Source organism: Lepidochelys kempii, chromosome 11 (genome assembly GCF_965140285.1).
Source record: "Lepidochelys kempii isolate rLepKem1 chromosome 11, rLepKem1.hap1, whole genome shotgun sequence".
Taxonomy (NCBI): domain Eukaryota; kingdom Metazoa; phylum Chordata; order Testudines; family Cheloniidae; genus Lepidochelys; species Lepidochelys kempii.
The window spans coordinates 59,013,281-59,033,010 of NC_136390.1; the positions used below are offsets into that span (position 1 = coordinate 59,013,281).

A 19,730-nucleotide genomic window follows, 5' to 3' on the forward strand; every position below is an offset into this window, starting at 1 on the left:
AGCGGAAGTTGGTTCAGTAAAAGATATCACCTCACTCACCTTGTCTCTCTCAGGGAAGTGCCTTAGCAACTCAGCAGCAAAGAGCACCAGAGCTGTGTACTGACTAAGGTTGCAATTACAGGCACCCACATTTTCAATGCTATTGATTCAGGACTCTGAAATGGCAGAAGGGAAGGTTGACCAGGATTTAATTAGTAGAAACCTGAATGAGAGCAGTTTTGTTAGGCTAATCTATACAAGAACATAACATAAGAACAGCAAACTTAGGCTATTGCTAGATTTAAAAAGAGCAAATATAATAATTAAGCATCAAGAATGGTTTTCTTGAGGTCCAGCTTAATGGTTACAAGCAAAACAAAAGCATTTGGGGGTTAGCACAAGCCATAAAGAAATAAAAGAAAAACCTAATTGCATCTTCCTAGACATTTCCTGATCTACTTACATATGAGGTTTTCAATAAGTAGTTTCTAGATATGATACTGATGATTTTTCATACCTGGCTTAAAGCTTTTTACAGCATAGTTTCAGCCCTGTCCCTGCTCTCCGGGAGAACAGCCATAGACTGACTAAAGGGGAGTCTTGTTTTAAAAAGTTCTAGCCTTCCCATTGGCTTTTTTGGCCAGCTGCCCACTCAGTTGGGGTCACTAGTTGCCAAGGTAATATAAATAAATAAATGACTATGTAGAATTTTGGGTTTAGATTGTTACCTATTAATGCCACAATATCTGGGCAATTTCAATGGGTGTTTAATGACACACTCTAATTGCAAAATGATTTCAGAAGGCATTCATAAATAAGGCGTGTTTTGTCATGTTCTTATTGAACAGGATGTAGACCCAGTGCAGCCTCCCCAAGATCCAGTAGGACGTCCCATCATGCACCAGTCTGGAATTAATCACGCCACTGGTGAAGCTGTTTATTGCAATGACATTCGTGCTGTCGATGAAGAGCTTTTCCTGGCTGTGGTAACCAGTTCCAGAGCCCACGCAAAGATTGTGTAAGTAAATAAAGAAGAAAAATGTTACAGTATGAGGTCACTTAGATGGTTCCTCCATTTTTTAAACAGATGTGGGTCATACTAATGAAGCATGTTCAGCTTTATTGGATTAGGGCTGGAATAGAGCATGGTGGAAAAGGAAGTCAGAAAACAAGGGGTGGATGAAAGTGTAATTCATATGCAAAGAGGGAGTCTTAGCAGCTAATACTTTTAAACATGGGGTCTTATTGTCTGGAGAAGAAAAATGTACAGCTGGGGACAGGTTCCTTGTAGCTGCCTCAGTTTAAAGAGTCTTCACTGAGTGTTGCTCACTTCCTGGTTTTCCAGAATGTCCCTTTGAAGGTCTGGTCTTACATAAGGGTTTGTGCCATGTCCTCTTCATGGTACCACCTCATTAAAGCATGCTGGTACTGCAATGCCATTCAGTTATTCATTCTGACACTCACTGTTATCAAGCATCAGAGGGATAGTCATGTTAGTCTGGATCTGTAAAAGCAGCAAAGAGTCCTGTAGCACCTTAGGACTCTTTGCCACTGTTAGTATTTATGTTGCAGGATCAGGGGCTATTTGTGTCAGGCACTGTACAAACAAAAATATTATTTTGACCCCAGAATGTGCATAGCTTACAACAGAAAAACAAACAAGTGCACAAGGAGTATCCTACCACCATCCGTAGGCCTGACTTACTAACAAAGCATTAAAAAAAAAAAAAAAAAAGAGGGAGAGAGGTCCTTGCCTCATAATGTGTCAGATAAGGAAGAGCTCACATTCTAATGCCTGGAGCTTGTGATGGGGTTGCCTCACCACCGTGGCACCTCCTGCAGGCCATCCCAGGAATTATCTCAGAGTTGCCAGTGCACCCTCCTCAGGTGGTGTCTCATCACTGTCACTTCTGTCTCCACGTTCAGGACCCACATTGCTCCACAGACCACATCATCCTCTTCTGGAGGCAGCCCTCCGGCTGTGCCCCACTTGGTTCTTCCCCCCTTCTGGGGGACCAACAGTCCTCAATCCAACCACTTGCCTCAGTGGCAATCTGCAGTCCAGGTTCTAGCTACTCATCTCAGTGGTAGACTACAGCCCATGCACTGGCCATTTCCCTCAGTGGGGGCAAGGGGGAGGGGAGCCCAGACCCACCCACTACTCCAGGCCCTAACCCAGGGATCCTATAGGCAGCAGCCATGTACTGTCCCTCCTCCAACTCCACTGTCTCCTTCCCCTGCCGCCCCAGCACCTCCTCAGCCCTTGTATCAGGGCCTCAGTTTGGCAGCTATCAGCCTAGAGCTTTCTCATACTCTGCTGACCTTACCCAGCACTTCTCTGTCTATAGTCTGCCTCCTTCAAACTCCAGGAAGTGACTTGCTCTGCTCTGCTCTGCTCTGCTCAGCAGCACCTTCTTATATGGGCCAGCCTGTCCCTGATTGGCTCCTCCAATAAACCTCCCCCTAATTGGCTGCCACTACAAGCCTTTTCCTTATTGGCTACCTCCCACACAGCCTTCACAGGGTGGCTTTAGACCCTTGCATACCAGTGAGGAGCAGCTGCCCTCTCACAGGGCCCTTAACACAAAAGGGAACATATATATTGGGGTTTCTTGAACTTCCCAAGTATTAGGACTACAATTTAAGTAACTATTTTATGCCAGTCCCCATCCCTTGTTCCCTCCCGCCACTTGTCCCTACTTTCCTCTTCAAATATACCATTGCAGCAATCAAGTATTTTTTTCAACACATTTCAAAGTGTTTCCGAAGATTATGATATCTGAAGAGGATACAAGAGGGATTATGTTTCTTTGTCCTGAAGCTTGCAGAAGCATTTGTATGCAATATATTTGTCCCATACATACCAATTGTGGCACTGCCATTTGTATTCTTCTTCCCAGAACAATTGATGTATCAGAAGCCTTCAAAGTGCCAGGGGTGGTTGATGTAATAACAGCTGAAGATGTTCCAGGGAAAAATGGCACTGAAGATGAGCAAGCTTATGCAAAAGATGAGGTACTTCTTGCTTCTGGCTGAGGTGTCTTGGACTTTAATTAAATACGGTACATTATGAAGAAGGAAACTTACAAGTTTTCCAAATATTTTGCTAATTTAAAAACAGCTCTGAAAATGATTCCAATGTTTATTACTACAGTGCCAGCCTGACAGTCTAGTTGCAGCACAGTGCACTGCCAATAGCTGTTCAGAGCAGGAGCTGTACAGGACTCTTGGTTCCTGGGACAAAGGGATAGGGAAGGATCCCTTAAATCATTCTCCAGTGACTTTTGTGGCTGACTGAATGAACAGTGATCCTGGAGGGAACTACACCCTGCCTTCAAGGAAGGAGAAAATGACCATGTCTGGGTGGTTTGCCCTTTGGCGAGAGAGTCAAAGGCCAAGCCAACCCTGATTACAGAATGAGCCCCACCTGAGGGGAATCAGGCAATTTCCTATAAAGAGCAGAAGGTGGCTGCAGCAAGGGGGAAGTTCAGGAGAATGTAATCAAACTGAAGGAGAAGCAGAAGTGCTCCTGTAGTGAAAACATAGAGACCAGTAGACTTGCTCCAGATAGGAAGGTCTCTGACCAGCAGTGGGGAGTTTGGGCTGTATGTGGCTGAAGATGGAGGGAAGTTGTGTTTCGTTTTGAACTTTAAGTTAATACATCAGATCCCAAGGAGAGCTGTTGTGAATGGATTGGAAGAACCCTGTATGGAGTTTATTTGGGGCTCCAAGAAGGGAAACTGAGGTAATGGGCTGTATGCAAGGCTGCTCTGGGGCCCCCAGGGAGTGCTGTGAGATGGTCACTTGTCTATACTATGACACGAGACCTCTGGGGATCAGAGATAAATAAAATGAGGAGGATCCTCTAAGAGGACCTTACTCTTTCTGAAAATAAAACAAATCTTAGCTGCAAGCTGTGTTCCTCCATTTGACAGCTGGGAACCAGGCAATTACAGGGTTTGTGTGTGGCCAAAATACCCCTTGCCTGGGTCTCTCTCCATCATTAGCAACACACAGCACAACATTCTGAATATGGTTGGACAGTCTTAATATGGTTCCTTTCTGTTTAGGCCTCTTGTGTTCCTACCACTCACATTTTCTGTCTCTTCTAGTCAGTGTTTTTCTTCCTTCCCAGTGGACTCTGAACTCCTTCCCTTTCCTTCTCTTCCTCACTCTTCCTCTTGCTATGGACTTCTAACCCCTTTTCCATTCTTGCTGTCTTTGGTTATTCTCCTCTTCACCCACACCCTCTTCCTGTCAGCCATTCTCTTTCCCTTCTGAGTGTGCACTGGCATCTTGCACCCTGATTTTCCCTCACTGCCAAATATAGGGCTGTAGCTACACTGGGAATATGTCATGATGGGACATATTCCTGGGAATATGCCCGGTCCTGACATAGATGCATGAGTGCAAACCCCTGGTGTAGACAAGGAAAGGTGTGATTTGTGCTGATGTAGCTTTTACTCCTGCTCAATTTAGGGTAATCTGGCCACCAGTGGCTGGGATCAGTGAAAATTCCCACTGTAGTCTCAAGATCACAAATGTCAGTGGTATTTCTAATGCTAGAAATGCTATCAACAACAGATGCTTGTTGCCAATAGCACTTCTCACATTTAATGAAATATGGTCTGCTCTCAAACAAATTCTCACAGCATATATGAAAACACTGATTATCTGAACATAACCCCTCTCCCATACACAGTCACTGTTTGGTAATGGAATCAACTCGGTGTTTTCACCAGTTTATGTGTTGGGTGTGTTGCAGGTGATCTGCGTGGGTCAGATTGTCTGTGCTGTGGTTGCAGAGTCAGCTGTTCAGGCAAAGCGAGGGGTTGAAAAAGTGAAGATAGAGTATGAAGATCGGGAGCCAATACTGACCATTGAGGTAATAATCCAACTCTTTTTCCTTGTGTTGTTAAGATGTTATATCATTTCACTCACTGTTTATCTACTTGTGCAGGACTCTGTGGGCTTTGGGTTTTAATTTGGTGTCAAATGTAGGTTTGTTTAGTGGGGGTGGGTTTAGGTTCTGATCTCATAGTGTAAAAATCCCTTGCACATTTTTATTTTTTGGAAGCATAAAAGTCTTTGCTTTTTGCTTAGCGGTTGCCTGCTCATCTAATGTATCAGAGGCTAATCTTTGCACAACAGGGATGAGATGCACAGCAAGGCAGTATAACAGAAAAATGTGCACTGAGCACTTCCATCTCTCCATGGGCTAGATTCTCAGCTGGAGTCAGTATAAATCAATTGAAATCGAGTGTGACACCAGCTAACTCTAGCTGGAGATTTGGTACCACGTATCCTGCATCCGTGTTTGATTTGGGGAGGTTCTCGCAGAATCAGGCCGTCTCTCACACACACACACCCCTACCTTTAGTACTCTTCTCTCATACTCACATGCGCACACACTCACATTCTACCTTTAGTATTTCTAGGCTATGGGAAAGCAGAGGGCAATGAGAACTGCAGAAAAAACCAGCAACCACAGAAAACTGTCTCTACAAAGTAGATATTGTCCCACTGAGTCTAGTAACCACATCTGTCTATGCAAGGTGGCAGTTGGATAGATAAGAAATAATTATACAAAACAACAACTGTTAGTGCTGTCGGCAGAACTGCAGTTGAGTTGTACGGGTTCTTTTCTTGCTGCAGGATGCAATAAAGCACAATTCATACTTTGGAAAAGAGAAGAAAATAGAACAAGGAAATATTGAAGAAGGATTTAAGTCTGCTGATGAAATTATTGAAGGTAAATTGCTGCATGCACTAGGTGGGAAGTCCTGATGATTGAGAAGAAATTGACAACTTTTAAAACAAGACTTAGTAAGAGCTCCATGATTTGGCACTGATTTTGTTTGTTTTACTGTACTTTGAATAAAAAGCTCTGAGTATATGTTTTAATCACTTAATTCGCATATAATTATTGTTTCTGATATCTTAAAACAGAGACTGCAAACACTCAACTCAGTGAAAGATTTTAACATTGCTGGTGTCTTCTCTACCTCTCAGTAGCACTTATTGAAATGTTATTTTGTAAATTCTTGCCGCAGTACTTCTCAGAGAATCACCAAAGATATTTCTCTGTTTCCGTACTTACAGCACCTTTGGAGGGATTCTTTTTCTCTTTATTCAGCAGGGGACCAATGACAAATATGTGCTAAATCACGGACCTAGGCTTGAATTGCAGGGTTTATTGCAGGCTTAAGCCCTTCAAATCCAGTGCTCATTCCTCTGGAAGGAATGATCAGTGCCTTCTTTAGTCACAGTTTTTGACAGCATTCTTTCACTAATGGTGAAATAGTCCCTGTGGTGTACTTCGTTGCAAGAGGGATAGCGATATCTGTGATTCGTTAAGAAGTATTATGAGCTGAAGTAGCTACATAACGTTTTATCAGAGGTTACAGAAGAATATATGTATATGTTATTGTCTTAAAAAAATATAGCAACAGATCTGTAACTATCTAGGATTTCAGGATTGTCACTGTCCCACATGCTGTTGTCACTTGAAATGAAGCTTGAACTCTGTTCCAAAAGCAAATGTTCCTACCCTTCAGCTAAAGGAGAATCTTCATTTGCTTTTAACAGTACAGGACCTAGGACATACAACTGAGTAGTTTCGCTTCCATCCAGCAGAGGTTAGTCATACACATACGCTAGTCATTACAGTAGAATTCACATTTAGAGATGTCTAACTAAAAAAAAAAAATGTTAAGCTACCAAGACCTGCAGACTAAAGAATGCAGCTCTGTAATGAGCCAATGAGCTCAGTATAAAGACCCGGACAGTAAATACATGGTTGTGTGTCTGTCTTGCTGTTTGTCCTCCTTCAGTGTATATTACCCCCACTGCCTTCTACTGTCGTCTCTGTTCCAGTGTGTATGATAGTCACCTTTTTGTCACTGAACATTACACAACATACATATTGATGTCCTTGATCATGTCGCCCTCTGGTGGCTGCAGCTGTGAACCCTAATTCTGCTACATGCCTCACAGGTAACTGCTAGTGCAACATCAACCCAGACTCGCTACAAAGGAGAAGAAATACAGAGTATCAACAAAAAGAGCTTTTGTAATGTGCTTATGGATTTCCATTCATGTAAGGAAAAGGACATAATAGGAAAGTGCCTAGACTAGGCAGAGCAAAGGGCAATCACAATAGGTGAGTGGCATACAAATACAAAGAGGACAAGTAAGAAAGGAAGGGAAAAGAAACAAGATGGGAAGTTTTCCTCATCTTACAGAGAAATTGAAAAGGAGAAAGGGTTACAGTAAGATTATAGTGGCTAGAGATGGAACTGACCTACAGTATCAGATCCCTTGAGGGGGAATGTATCAGATATTAAACTGACACCACCCTTACCCAGGAGAAGAAAATTATACAAGGATTAGGTGGTTGAATAGAGAGAGTTGCTCCAAATAAACACATCAGGCTCCCACAGAAGCAAGTTAGAAAAACGAGATATAGCAAAATCATAAAAAGAAAGGAAATACTTATTTTTGTTCTGTGCAAAACTTTCTTGCGCACACACACACACATCTCCTGATCTCATTTGGCTGTAAATACCCACTGACACTTTTCCTGTGATTCTGACTATTACAGGTGAAATCCACATTGGAGGACAAGAACACTTTTACCTGGAAACTAACAGTGTACTTGTCGTTCCAAGAGGAGAGGATAACGAAATGGATGTGCATGTGTCCACTCAGGATGCAGCGCGTGTACAGGTAATACAATGCAGTTTTGGATAGCAATTTCTTCTCCATCCAAATAACTTTAAGGGTGGACTGCAAGGCCTTGCCAAGACCTGGAGTTCAGGCTTTCCGTGTTTTGTCCTACAGCAGTCTGATGAAATTCCTAATGCAGATTAATTGACTTGGGCCTTGTGCAGACAGGGCTTTATTACCCAACTAGTGCTGTAATAATGGTTCTTGCAAGCAAGATGCTCCCTTGAGCTCCCAGTCCAGGGTAGACATGAATGAAGTATATTGCCAATTGATGTACAGAATGGTACTAATCTGTTTCCCTCTGCACACCCCCACAATCCTATCACATAGTTTTGTAAATTGGTTCATAACATTGTACCTCGCTGTCAACACTACACAGGGGAATACTGTTAGTAGAGATCTGCAATAGCAAGAATGATGTTTAAATACGGCTCCGGATAACACAATTTTAGAATAGTGTTGATGGAGGTCAAATTCTGTCCCAATTACACTGGTCAAACCCCACTGAAGTCAGTGAGGTAGTAGTGGTGTCGGGACCTGACGCTCCAAACACTTATTTAAGAAGTTGACTTACTCATGTGAGTAGTCCCATTGAAGTCATAGGACTATGTGCATGAATGAAGAGTACTCATGTAAAACAGGATTTGCAGGGTCTGCTCTAACTGAGCAGAATTTGAGCCAGGGCCTGTAGGAAGGAACAATTTTCAGTTCTCCAAGTAGATGCAGCCGTGTGTATGTGCCCAGCCCATCGGAATTGGAGGAATTTGCCTAGCAATACCCATAGAGGAGCGGCTCTCACACCCTGTGACCATAGCCCCTCCCCTGGCTACATGAGGCAGTGCAGTCCCAACCCTCCCTCAGTTCCTTCTTAGACGGAGCTCTGTGTGTGGTTTTAACCTCACAACCCCTCAGCTAATTTATGTTTTCTCTTGTTGTACATAGTTAGTAGTACCCTTAGTGTTAGGTAGAGTAGTGTGAGTTGTATTAATTTAGTTTTCATCTGTGATGTTCTCACCGGGGTTTAAATATTCTCCTTCATGTGGGGGAGTGACCCCCAACACCGATCCCCACACGGGGTGCTTGATCTGCCTCGGCGAGGCCTACATTAAAGAGCATTGTGAGATCTGCAGATTGGACTCAAGTGGCTCAGGACCTTTGCCTGAAGCAGCACTGCTCAGACAGGCCGTGCACCCTGCTTTGGCACAGCGGCCTTCGTCAGGTCGGAGATCACCCTTGGGTTCGGAGTGTGCTGCCGTTTCACATTCCGGATAAGGCGCCTCTCCGAAGAAACTGAGGAGCCGTTCCCTGTTGACTGATGTTAAGGAAAAGCTAGCACATGTGACTCCATTTTGGTTTGGGGCCCACCATTGTCTAAAAACAAGCACATCATGCACCAGGAGGCGTGTTCCTTAGATACTGCATTCCTGTGAAAATCCTCCTCCTTGTCTCCAGCCTGCCTTGACTCCCAGTATCTGTTTTTTTGTCAGTCCCTAACTCCCTATCTCCTGGCCTTTGATGTGAGGCCTCCCATCCTGATAATAAAAGTTACTGATGCATGGCTTTAGAACCATGCTGTGTAATTAACATACTGGTTTAGCACGAGGGATGCACCAAGCAGGGATAGGTGGTAGATAAGAAAAGGGTTTGTTTATTGGCTAAGGTTTCCGATGCACGAGGGCAACATGCTTTGCTAAAAAGTGTATAACCTTTGTATAATCTGTATTTGGGGTCCCCTCCTGGCTAGCAGGGGGGCACCACGCTCGAGCGTAATAAACTTAGTGTTTTTTGGGAACTCTGCAGTTGTGGACTTTGTTTATGTGCCTAAGCCTAGATTCGAACTGTGCGTGACCTACCAGGTGTTATTCGTAGCAGATGTGTGCGTGTCCTAACAGGTGTAATTTGCAGCAGTTGTGTGCATGTCCTACCAGGTATAATTTGTAACACTGAACCAAGGAAAAGGTCACGTAGGACTGATTGAGATTGCTCCAGGTCTCAGGGGGACTCTTCCACTTCCCTAGGAAAAGCGTGGAGTGGCATGGAGTTCATATGGGTGCACAGGGTGGTACGGTTACCTCTAACCCTTCACCGGTACCAAGTAGGGAGGTTGGAAACCCTGTACCGTTGACTCTGGTTCCAGCCCCCAGGCATCCATTGCCTCCAGTACTGACAATAGGGATGCCAGTATTGATTGTCTACATCAGTGGTGTGCCAGGCAGCTACAGACCTTCTCTGTCTTTTGATCCCAACCTCTCCTTTGTTCCAGAACTTTGCCAGGTTTGCGTCATCTATAGCCTTGTCAACTAAATGAGCTGCTGAACCCTCAGGTCTTTAGACACCGCACCCCATTGTTCCCCTTCCACAAATTGTGGAAGCAGGGCCTGTACCGGGATTGGTAGAGGGGATCTTGGTACCGGGAATCTCCTTGGCACTGCCGCAGTCAGCACTGCAAATGTTACTGTGGTGGCTTTCACCACCTTTGACATCAGTACCTGCAGACAATAGGGATTGACACCACTTCTGGCACCGGTATGCTTGGTTCCATTGGCAGCACCACTTCCTGCCTCATTCTGGACACCAGTTGGTTACTCGCTGCCTCTGGTCATGCTCTGCCCTTATCCCACAGATCCAGAGGCTCCTCAGCGTCTGAGTTTGGGTCGTCAGCCTCCCACTCTCCATCTCCTGACCATCATTGGAGGCCATCGAAGGACTGTTAAGGGTACTGGGATTGGTGCTTGTCTCATGGTTGGGACAGAGGCCCCTGGCCCGGCACCTACTGGCCACCAATGCCTTATCCTGCCAGTGACCTCCATGGGCTCCATAGGATGCTCCTCGTTCATGGAGGTCCTGCTCTTTGTCTCGCTCAAAGGCGAGATTGCCAGCCAGGTCTGTGATGGTGACCATCAGCCCAGGCACCAGCGGTCCTTCTCCCTGGAGAGCCTCCAGAGTCATCCCATCCAGGTCCATCAGCCCTGGAACAGCATCTGGTTTTAGCCTAGTTAAGGGCCTTGTCTTCATCTCCAGACGATTCAATGCTGCCTGATACATCCTTCCCTTCAGTACCAGAGGATTTTAAGGCATACCAAGACCTTTTTTGGTGCATAGCTGCTTCCCGTGGTATCCAAATGGTGTTGTTGCAAGAGAACACCCACAAATTAGTGGGCATCCTTTAGCTGTCTGCCCCTGGGAGAGTCTCCTGCCCTATCAATGATTCACTGCTTGAATCAGCTAAGGCCCTCTCTAGCATGCCGGCTTCAGTACCACCATCAGCTAAGCATGTGGAAAAGCACTATTTCATTCCCGAGCAGGTATTTCAGGGGTTTACTCCCCATCTGGCCCCAAATTCCTTAGTTGTAACTGTGGTGAATGACAGAGCCCAGCAGAGCAGGTTTAAATCTGCCCCGCCAGGAAAGGGACTTTAAACAAATGGATCTCATGGACAGGAAGATTTGCACCTTCTCTTCCTTACATATGCGAATTGGTAACCAGCAAACATTGCTGTCCAGTATGATTTTGTTAACTGGACAGCTATGTCAAAGTTTGCAGACTAGCTGTCTGAGTCCTCAGGAGAGGAATTTCAGGCATTTGTCACTGAAGGATGCTTGGTGGCTAAGATGTCCTTGCAGTCCACACTAGATGTGTCTGCAACATCTGTCAGGGTGATGGCTTCTATGGTCACCATGAGGAGGGCTTCATAGCTGCAAAATTCAGGCATTTTCCCTGATGTCCAGGAAGCCATTGAGGATTTGCCCTTCAACCGCCAAACACCATTTTCAGACAAGACTGACGAGATGCTATACTCCCTTCGAGAACTCTAGGGCTACCCTGCAGTGCTTGGGGGTGTACATGCTTGTGGCGCAGAGGTGCTATGACAGCATTCAGCAGTACCATGCCCCGTGCATGTTTGGGCAGCCTTTCCCTCCTCCAAGGCAGCAGGACTACCATATAAAGAGGGATAGATCTCACAGGAGAAAGTAGTCGGGCTCGGGGTTCAGCCAGTCCACACGCCCTCCTCCGGCATCCCCCCAAGCGCCCATTTTAACTCTTTGGTCCAAAGCACTGTTCTAGTCATTACTCCTCCCTCCTCATCTCCCCACCTATGGAGACAAGCTGGCCTGATTTCATAATGCTTGGGGCTTGATCATCACTGACAGCTGGGTCCTAAGCACTGTCATCCAGTTCCTCTCCACACCTCCTCCTCACCCTCCTTCCCTCTCCCTTTTCACAGACCCATCTCAAGAGATACTGCTCCTTGAGCAGGTGTGTTTTCTGCTATCTTTGGATGCAGTGGAGAAGATTCCACTGGAACATGGGGTCATAGCTCCTAATCCCAGTACTTTCTGGTACCCAAATCCAGGGGAGGGTTAAGACTCATCCTCAACCTTTGTGGCCTCAACTAATATATCAGATACATGAGGTTCTGAATGGTGACTCCATAAACCACCCTTTCTGCATTGTCTCAGGACAACTGGTTTGCTGCTCTGGACCTACTTTCATGTGACGATTTTGCCGAGCCACAGAAAGTTCCTTTGATTTGTCATGGCAGAGCACCACTTTCAATACACAGTGCTTCCAGTCAGCCTCTCTTCTGCCTCTGGGTTTTAACAAAGGCGTGGTCATTGTTACTGTGTATCTCAGGAAGAAGAGAGTTCACATATTCCCATATCTGAATGACTGGTTATTTAGGGGCAGATCCAGAGTGGAAGTTCTTGCATATGTCAGCACCACACTGCGCTTGCTCAACCATGCTCATCCTGAACACTGAAAAGTCAACCAAGGCTCCCTCTTGAAAATCAAGTTCATTGGGGCCCTGTTAGATCCCAGTATGTGAAAAGCGTGTCTGCCAGCCAAATGTTGTCAGAGAATTCGTTACCTTTGCCTCAGTCTTAGCCTTCCATGACAGTTCAGATGTGTCTGAGGGTCTTGTGCCACATTCAGGTGGTCCAGTTTGCAAGGTTGTGCCTTAGCCCCCCTTCAGATGCAGCTCAGGACAGTTTACTACCCCACTCTTCACCCTCTAGACCAGGGGTAGTCAATATGCAGAGTGCAGGCTGTATCTGGACCACCAGATGCTTTTGAACGGACTCTGAAATCTTTTTATGTAATTATCATTATTTTTTTTATTATTATTTTCTCTGGAGTCTGGACCTTGACTATACCTTGACCAAGAAATTTGGACCTTGACAAAAAATAATTCATAGATTCATAGATATTTAGGTCAGAAGGGACCATTATGATCATCTAGTCTGACCTCCTGCACAACGCAGGCCACAGAATTTCACCCACCACTCCTGCAAAAAACCTCTCACCTACATCTGTGCTATTGAAGTCCTCAAATCGTAGTTTAAAGACTTCAAGGAGCAGATAATCCTCCAGCAAGTGACCCATGCCCCATGCTACAGAGGAAGGCGAAAAACCTCCAGGGCCTCTTCCAATCTGCCCTGGAGGAAAATTCCTTCCCGACCCCAAATATGGCGATCAGCTAAACCCTGAGCATATGGGCAAGATTCATCAGCCAGATACTACAGAAAATTCTTTCCTGGGTAACTCAGATCCCACCCCATCTAATATCCGATCACAGGCCATTGGGCCTATTTACCATGAATATTTAATTACCAAAACCATATTATCCCATCATACCATCTCCTCCATAAACTTACCGAGTTTGATCTTAAAGCCAGATAGATCTTTTGCCCCCACTGCTTCCCTTGGAAGGCTATTCCAAAACTTCACTCCTCTGATGGTTAGAAACCTTCGTCTAATTTCTAGTCTAAATTTCCTGGTGGCCAGTTTATATCCATTTGTTCTTGTGTCCACATTGGTACTGAACTTAAATAATTCCTCTCCCTCTCTGGTATTTATCCCTCTGATATATTTATAGAGAGCAATCATATTGACTACTGCTGCTTTAGAAAGACTGGTTCATCTTCCTCCACTGGTCCCTTGCAGTGGTGGGTGCGTACTCCTTGCAGTGGTGGGTGCGTTCAGAAAATGTTTGCCAAGGCATTCCCTTTATGTGGCCCTCACCAACCAAGCTGATTGTTACCAATGCCTCCCTGATGGGTTGGAGGGTGCACCTGGGATTGCTGAAAGTATACGGGCTGTGGTCGGAGTAGATGGCCTCACTAAATAGCAACGTGCTGAAACTTTGGGCAATCTATAATGCATGTCACACTTTCCAGGACCATATCAGAGACTGGGTATGTCTACACTATGAAATTAGGTTGAATTTATAGAAGTCGGTTTTTTAGAAATCAGTTTTATATATTCGAGTGTGTGTGTCCCCACAGAAAATGCTCTAAGTGCATTAACTCGGTGGAGTGTTTCCACAGTACCGAGGCAAGCGTCGACTTCCGGAGTGTTGCACTGTGGGTAGCTATCCCACAGTTCCCACAGTCTCCGCTGCCCATTGGAATTCTGGGTTGAGATCCCAATGCCTGATGGGGCTAAAACATTGTCGCGGGTGATTCTGGGTACATATCATCAGGCCCCCGTTCCCTCCCTCCCTCCGTGAAAGCAGCAGCAGACAATCGTTTCGCGCCTTTTTTCTTGAGTTACCCGTGCAGACGCCATACCACGGCAAGCATAGAGCCCGCTCAGGCAACTGTCACCATATGTCTCCTGGGTGCTGGCAGACGTGGTACTGCATTGCTACACAGCAGCAGCAACCCCTTGCCTTGTGGCAGCAGACAGTACAGTAGGACTGGTAGCCGTCATCGTCATGTCCGAGGTGCTCCTGGGCGGACATGGGCACAGGTACTAAATTTGGAGTGACTTGACCAGATCGTTCTCTTTAGTCCTGCAGTCAGTCCTATTGAACCATCTTATGGTGAGCAGGCAGGTGATACGGGTTGCTAGCAGTCCTACTGTACCATCTTCTGTCAGGCAGGCAAGAGATGAGGATGGCTTGCAGTCCTGCACCGTCTGCTGCCAGCCAAAGATGTAAAAGATAGATGGATCAAAACAAGAAATAGACCAGATTTGTTTTGTACTCATTTGCTTCCCCTCCTCCCCCGTCTAGGGGACTCAGTCCTCTAGGTCACACTGCAGTCACTCACAGAGAAGGTGCAGCGAGGTAAATCTAGCCATGTATCAATCAGAGGCCAGACCAACCTGCTTGTTCCAATAAGAACAATTACTTAGGTGCACCATTTCTTATTGGAACCCTCCGTGAAGTCCTGCCTGAAATACTGATTGATGTAAAGCCACCCCCTTTGTTGATTTTAATTCCCTGCAAGCCAACCCTGTAAGCCATGTCATCAGTCGCCCCTCCCTCCGTCAGAGCAACGGCAGACAATCGTTCCGCGCCTTTTTTCTGTGCGGACGCCATACCAAGGCAAGCATGGAGGCCACTCAGCTCACTTTGGCAATTAGGAGCACATTAAACACCACACGCATTATCCAGCAGTATATGCAACACCAGAACCTGGCAGAGTGATACCGGACGAGGAGGCAACGTCAGCACGGTCACGTGAGTGATCAGGACATGGACACAGATTTCTTTGAAAGCATGGGCCCTGCCAATGCATGCATCATGGTGCTAATGGAGCAGGTTTGTGCTGTGGAACGCCGATTCTGGGCTCGGGAAACAAGCACAGACTGGTGGGACCGCATAGTGTTGCAGGTCTGGGACAATTCCCAGTGGCTGCGAAACTTTCACATACATAAGGGCACTTTCATGGAACTTTGTGACTTGCTTTCCCCTGCCCTGAAGCGCATGAATACCAAGATGAGACCAGCTCTCACAGTTGAGAAGCAAGTGGCGATAGCCCTGTGGAAGCTTGCAATGCCAGACAGCTACCGGTCAGTTGGGAATCAATTTGGAGTGGGCAAATCTACTGTTGGGGCTGCTATGATGCAAGTAGCCCACGCAATCAAAGATCTGCTGATATCAAGGGTAGTGACCCTGGGAAATGTGCAGGTCATAGTGGATGGCTTTCCTGCAATTGGATTCCCTAACTGTGGTGGAGCCATAGACGGAACCCATATTCCTATCTTGGCACCGGAGCACCAAGCCGGCGAGTACATAAACCGCAAGGGGTACTTTTTGATAGTGCTGCAAGCTCTGGTGGATCACAAGGGACGTTTCACCAACATCAACGTGGGATGGCCGGGAAAGGTGCATGATGCTCGCATCTTCAGGAACTCTGGTCTGTTTCAAAAGCTGCAGGAAGGGACTTTATTCCCAGACCAGAAAATAACTGTTGGGGATGTTGAAATGCCTATAGTTATCCTTGGGGAGCCAGCCTACCCCTTAATGCCATGGCTCATGAAGCCGTACACAGGCAGTAGTCAGGAGCTGTTCAGCTACAGGCTGAGCAAGTGCAGAATGGTGGTAGAATGTGCATTTGGACGTTTAAAGGCGCGCTGGCGCAGTTTACTGACTCGCTTAGACCTTAGCGAAACCAATATTCCCACTGTTATTACTGCTTGCTGTGCGCTCCACAATATCTGTGAGAGTAAGGGGGAGACGTTTATGGCTGGGTGGGAGGTAGAGGCAAATCGCCTGGCTGCTGGTTATGCGCAGCCAGACACCAGGGCGGTTAGAAGAGCACAGGAGGGCGCGGTACGCATCAGAGAAGCTTTGAAAACCAGTTTCATGACTGGCTAGGCTACGGTGTGAAAGTTCTGTTTGTTTCTCCTTGATGAAACCCCCCGCCCCTTGGTTCACTCTACTTCCCTGTAAGCTAACCACCCTCCCCTCCTCCCTTCAGTCACCGCTTGCAGAGGCAATAAAGTCATTGTTGCTTCACATTCGTGCATTCTTTATTCATTCATCACACAAATAGGGGGATGACTACCAAGGTACCCCAGGAGGGGTGGTGGAGGAGGGAAGGAAAATGCCACACAGCACTTTAAAAGTTTACAACTTTAAAATTTATTGAATGCTAGCCTTCTGTTTTTTGGGCAATTCTCTGTGGTGGAGTGGCTGGTTGGCAGGAGGCCCCCCCATTGCATTCTTGGGCGTCTGGGTGTGGAAGCTATGGAACTTGGGGAGGAGGGCGGTTGGTTACACAGGGGCTGTAGTGGCAGTCTGTGCTCCAGCTGCCTTTGCTGCAGCTCAGCCATACACTGGAGCATACTGGTTTGATCCTCCAGCAGCCTCCACATTGAATCCTGCCTCCTCTCATCACACTGCCGCCACATTTGAGCTTCAGCCCTGTCTTCAGCCCGCCACTTACTCTCTTCAGCCCGCCACCTCTCCTCCCGGTCATTTTGTGCTTTCCTGCACTCTGACATTATTTGCCTCCATGCATTCGTCTGTGCTCTGTCAGTGCGGGAGGACAGCATGAGCTCAGAGAACATTTCATCACCAGTGCGGTTTCTTTTCTTTCTAATCTTCACTAGCCTCTGGGAAGGAGAAGATCCTGTGATCATTGAAACACATGCAGCTGGTGGAGAAAAAAAAGGGACAGCGGTATTTAAAAAGACACATTTTATAAAACAGTGGCTACGCTCTTTCAGGGTAAACCTTGCTGTTAACATTACATACATAGCACATGTACTTTCGTTACAAGGTTGCATTTTGCCTCCCCCCTCCCCGTGACTAACAGCGGTGAACATTTCTGTTCAGCCACAGGCAAACAGCCCAGCAGGAACGGGCACCTCTGAATGTCCCCTGAAGAAAAGCATCCTATTTCAACCAGGTGGCCATGAACGATATCTCACTCTCCTGAGGATAATACAGAGAGATAAAGAACGGATGTTGTTTGAACGCCAGCAAACATACACTGCAATGCTTTGTTGTACAATGATTCCCGAGTACATGTTACTGGTCTGGAGTGGTAAAGTGTCCTACCATGGAGGACGCAATAAGGCTGCCTTCCCCAGAAACCTTTTGCAAAGGCTTTGGGAGTACATCCAGGAGAGCCACGAATGCCAGGGCAAATTAATCCTTTCACATGCTTGCTTTTAAACCATGTATAGTATTTTAAAAGGTACACTCACCAGAGGTCCCTTCTCTGCCTGCCGGGTCCAGGAGGCAGCCTTGGGTGGGTTCGGGGGGGTACTGGCTCCAGGTCCAGGGTGAGAAACAGTTCCTGGCTGTCGGGAAAACCAGTTTCTCCGCTTGCTTGCTGTGAGCTATCTACAAGCTCATCATCTTCTTCTTCTTCTTCATCCCCAAAACCTGCTTCCGTGTTGCCTCCATCTCCATGGAAGGAGTCAAACAAAACGGCTGGGGTAGTGGTGGCTGAACCCCCTAAAATGGCATGCAGCTCATCATAGAAGCGGCATGTTTGGGGCTCTGAGCCGGAGAGGCCGTTCGCCTCTCTGGTTTTCTGGTAGGCTTGCCTCAGCTCCTTCAGTTTCATGCGGCACTGCTTCGGGTCCCTGTTATGGCCTCTGTCCTTCATGCCCTGGGAGATTTTGACAAAGGTTTTGGCATTTCGAAAACTGGAACGGAGTTCTGATAGCACGGATTCCTCTCCCCATACAGCGATCAGATCCCTTACCTCCCGTTCAGTCCATGCTGGAGCTCTTTTGCGATTCTGGGACTCCATCATGGTCACCTCTGCTTATGAGCTCTGCATGGTCACCTGCAGCTTGCCACGCTGGCCAAACAGGAAATGAGATTCAAAAGTTCACGGTTCTTTTCCTGTCTACCTGGCCAGTGCATCTGAGTTGAGAGTGCTGTCCAGAGCGGTTACAATGGAGCACTCTGGGATAGCTCCTGGAGGCCAATACCATCGAATTGTGTCCACAGTACCCCAAATTTGACCCGGCAAGGCCGATTTAAGCGCTAAACCACTTGTCAGGGGTGGAGTAAGGAAATCGATTTTAAGAGCCCTTTAAGTTGAAATAAAGGGCTTCATCGTGTGGACGGGTGCAGGTTTACATTGATTTAATGCTGCTAAATTCGACCTAAAGTCCTAGTGTAGACCAGGGCTCAGTGTGTTCCATGAACCCACCCTCCGTCCATCTGCATCAGAATCTCATTTTGGGGTGTTCAGTGCAAAGAAACTGAGGGAGGATCAGGGTGGCACTGCCTTGGGTAGCCAGGTGGGGCTATGGCCACAAGGCACTGATGACACCCCTCTACAGGTACTGCTAGGCAAATTTCTCCAGCTCCAATGCACTGGGCACATGCACACCTAAGTGGAATACACGTCTTCAGTTCATCTCAAAGAATCACAATTACGGTATGTAACCATTTCTTGTTCTATGAAGAAATGTATTTTAAAGCATTAACTCAGTAGACAGCAGTAGAGTCTGGTCCCTGTGAAATCAGTGACCAAACTCCTGTTGACATCAGTGAGACTAGGATTTCCCCTTACTGATCTGAGCTGTTAAGTAGTTTTGTGTTTGTTTATTGGTTTACTTTTAGAGCTCTGCAATTCAGCTTGAAGAGCCTGATCCTGGTCTCCTCATTAAGACAAAATGCCTATTGGCGTTCATCTGAGTAAGGATTCTCAGGATTAGGCAGTGTGCCTGTATTCACACTGTAAAATAAGAGCAATATTACAGCTGCTCTCTATTCTATAGCATGAACAGTCAATCTTTTCCATGCAGATGGCCAGCTTGGTGGATGCTCTGTATTCAGAGGTAGATCTGTCTTGTACCTCTAGATAAAGAGTATCAGCGTTTGCCCAAAAATTGGCAAAGTGTATTTTCCAGAGCTATTGTTCAGCTTCTGCTCCTCTAAAAGAACCAGATTCTGCTCTCATTTCTGTCAGTGTGAATCTGGAGTAACTCCATTATCTTATGCAGAACTATACCAGGTTTGCACTAGCAGCACTTAGATGAGAATCTGGCCCTGTTTGTGTTTTTCTTTTATGTATTAGTAGTTGTGGGAGCCTAAACATTTTTATTATGGGTTTTGGTAAGTAGTCAGCCTGTATAAAATCTAAGCAATTCACTTTTATAGGTATTAGTGGCTTCGGCTTTAGATGTCCACTCTAGTAAGATCATGTGCCACACAAAACACGTTGGTGGAGCGTTTGGAGGGAAGGTTACAAAGCCAGCAATTTTTGCTGTAGTTGCAGCAGTGGCAGCAAACAAGTAAGTGTTATGGGTTTTTTCAGTGA

At 46.2% G+C, this 19,730-nt stretch overlaps 1 protein-coding gene across 1 annotated transcript in view; it reads left to right on the forward strand.

Annotated features, from left to right (window-relative positions):
* The window catches only part of LOC140895791 (aldehyde oxidase 2), a 99,598-nt gene that overhangs the window by 43,851 nt on the left and 36,017 nt on the right, over positions 1-19,730 (forward strand). The window contains exons 17-22 of the mRNA XM_073306345.2: positions 828-997; positions 2,880-2,994; positions 4,745-4,864; positions 5,635-5,731; positions 7,583-7,707; positions 19,571-19,704. Of these exons, the coding sequence (XP_073162446.1) occupies positions 828-997; positions 2,880-2,994; positions 4,745-4,864; positions 5,635-5,731; positions 7,583-7,707; positions 19,571-19,704 (761 nt within the window). The remainder of the gene's footprint in view (positions 1-827; positions 998-2,879; positions 2,995-4,744; positions 4,865-5,634; positions 5,732-7,582; positions 7,708-19,570; positions 19,705-19,730) is intronic.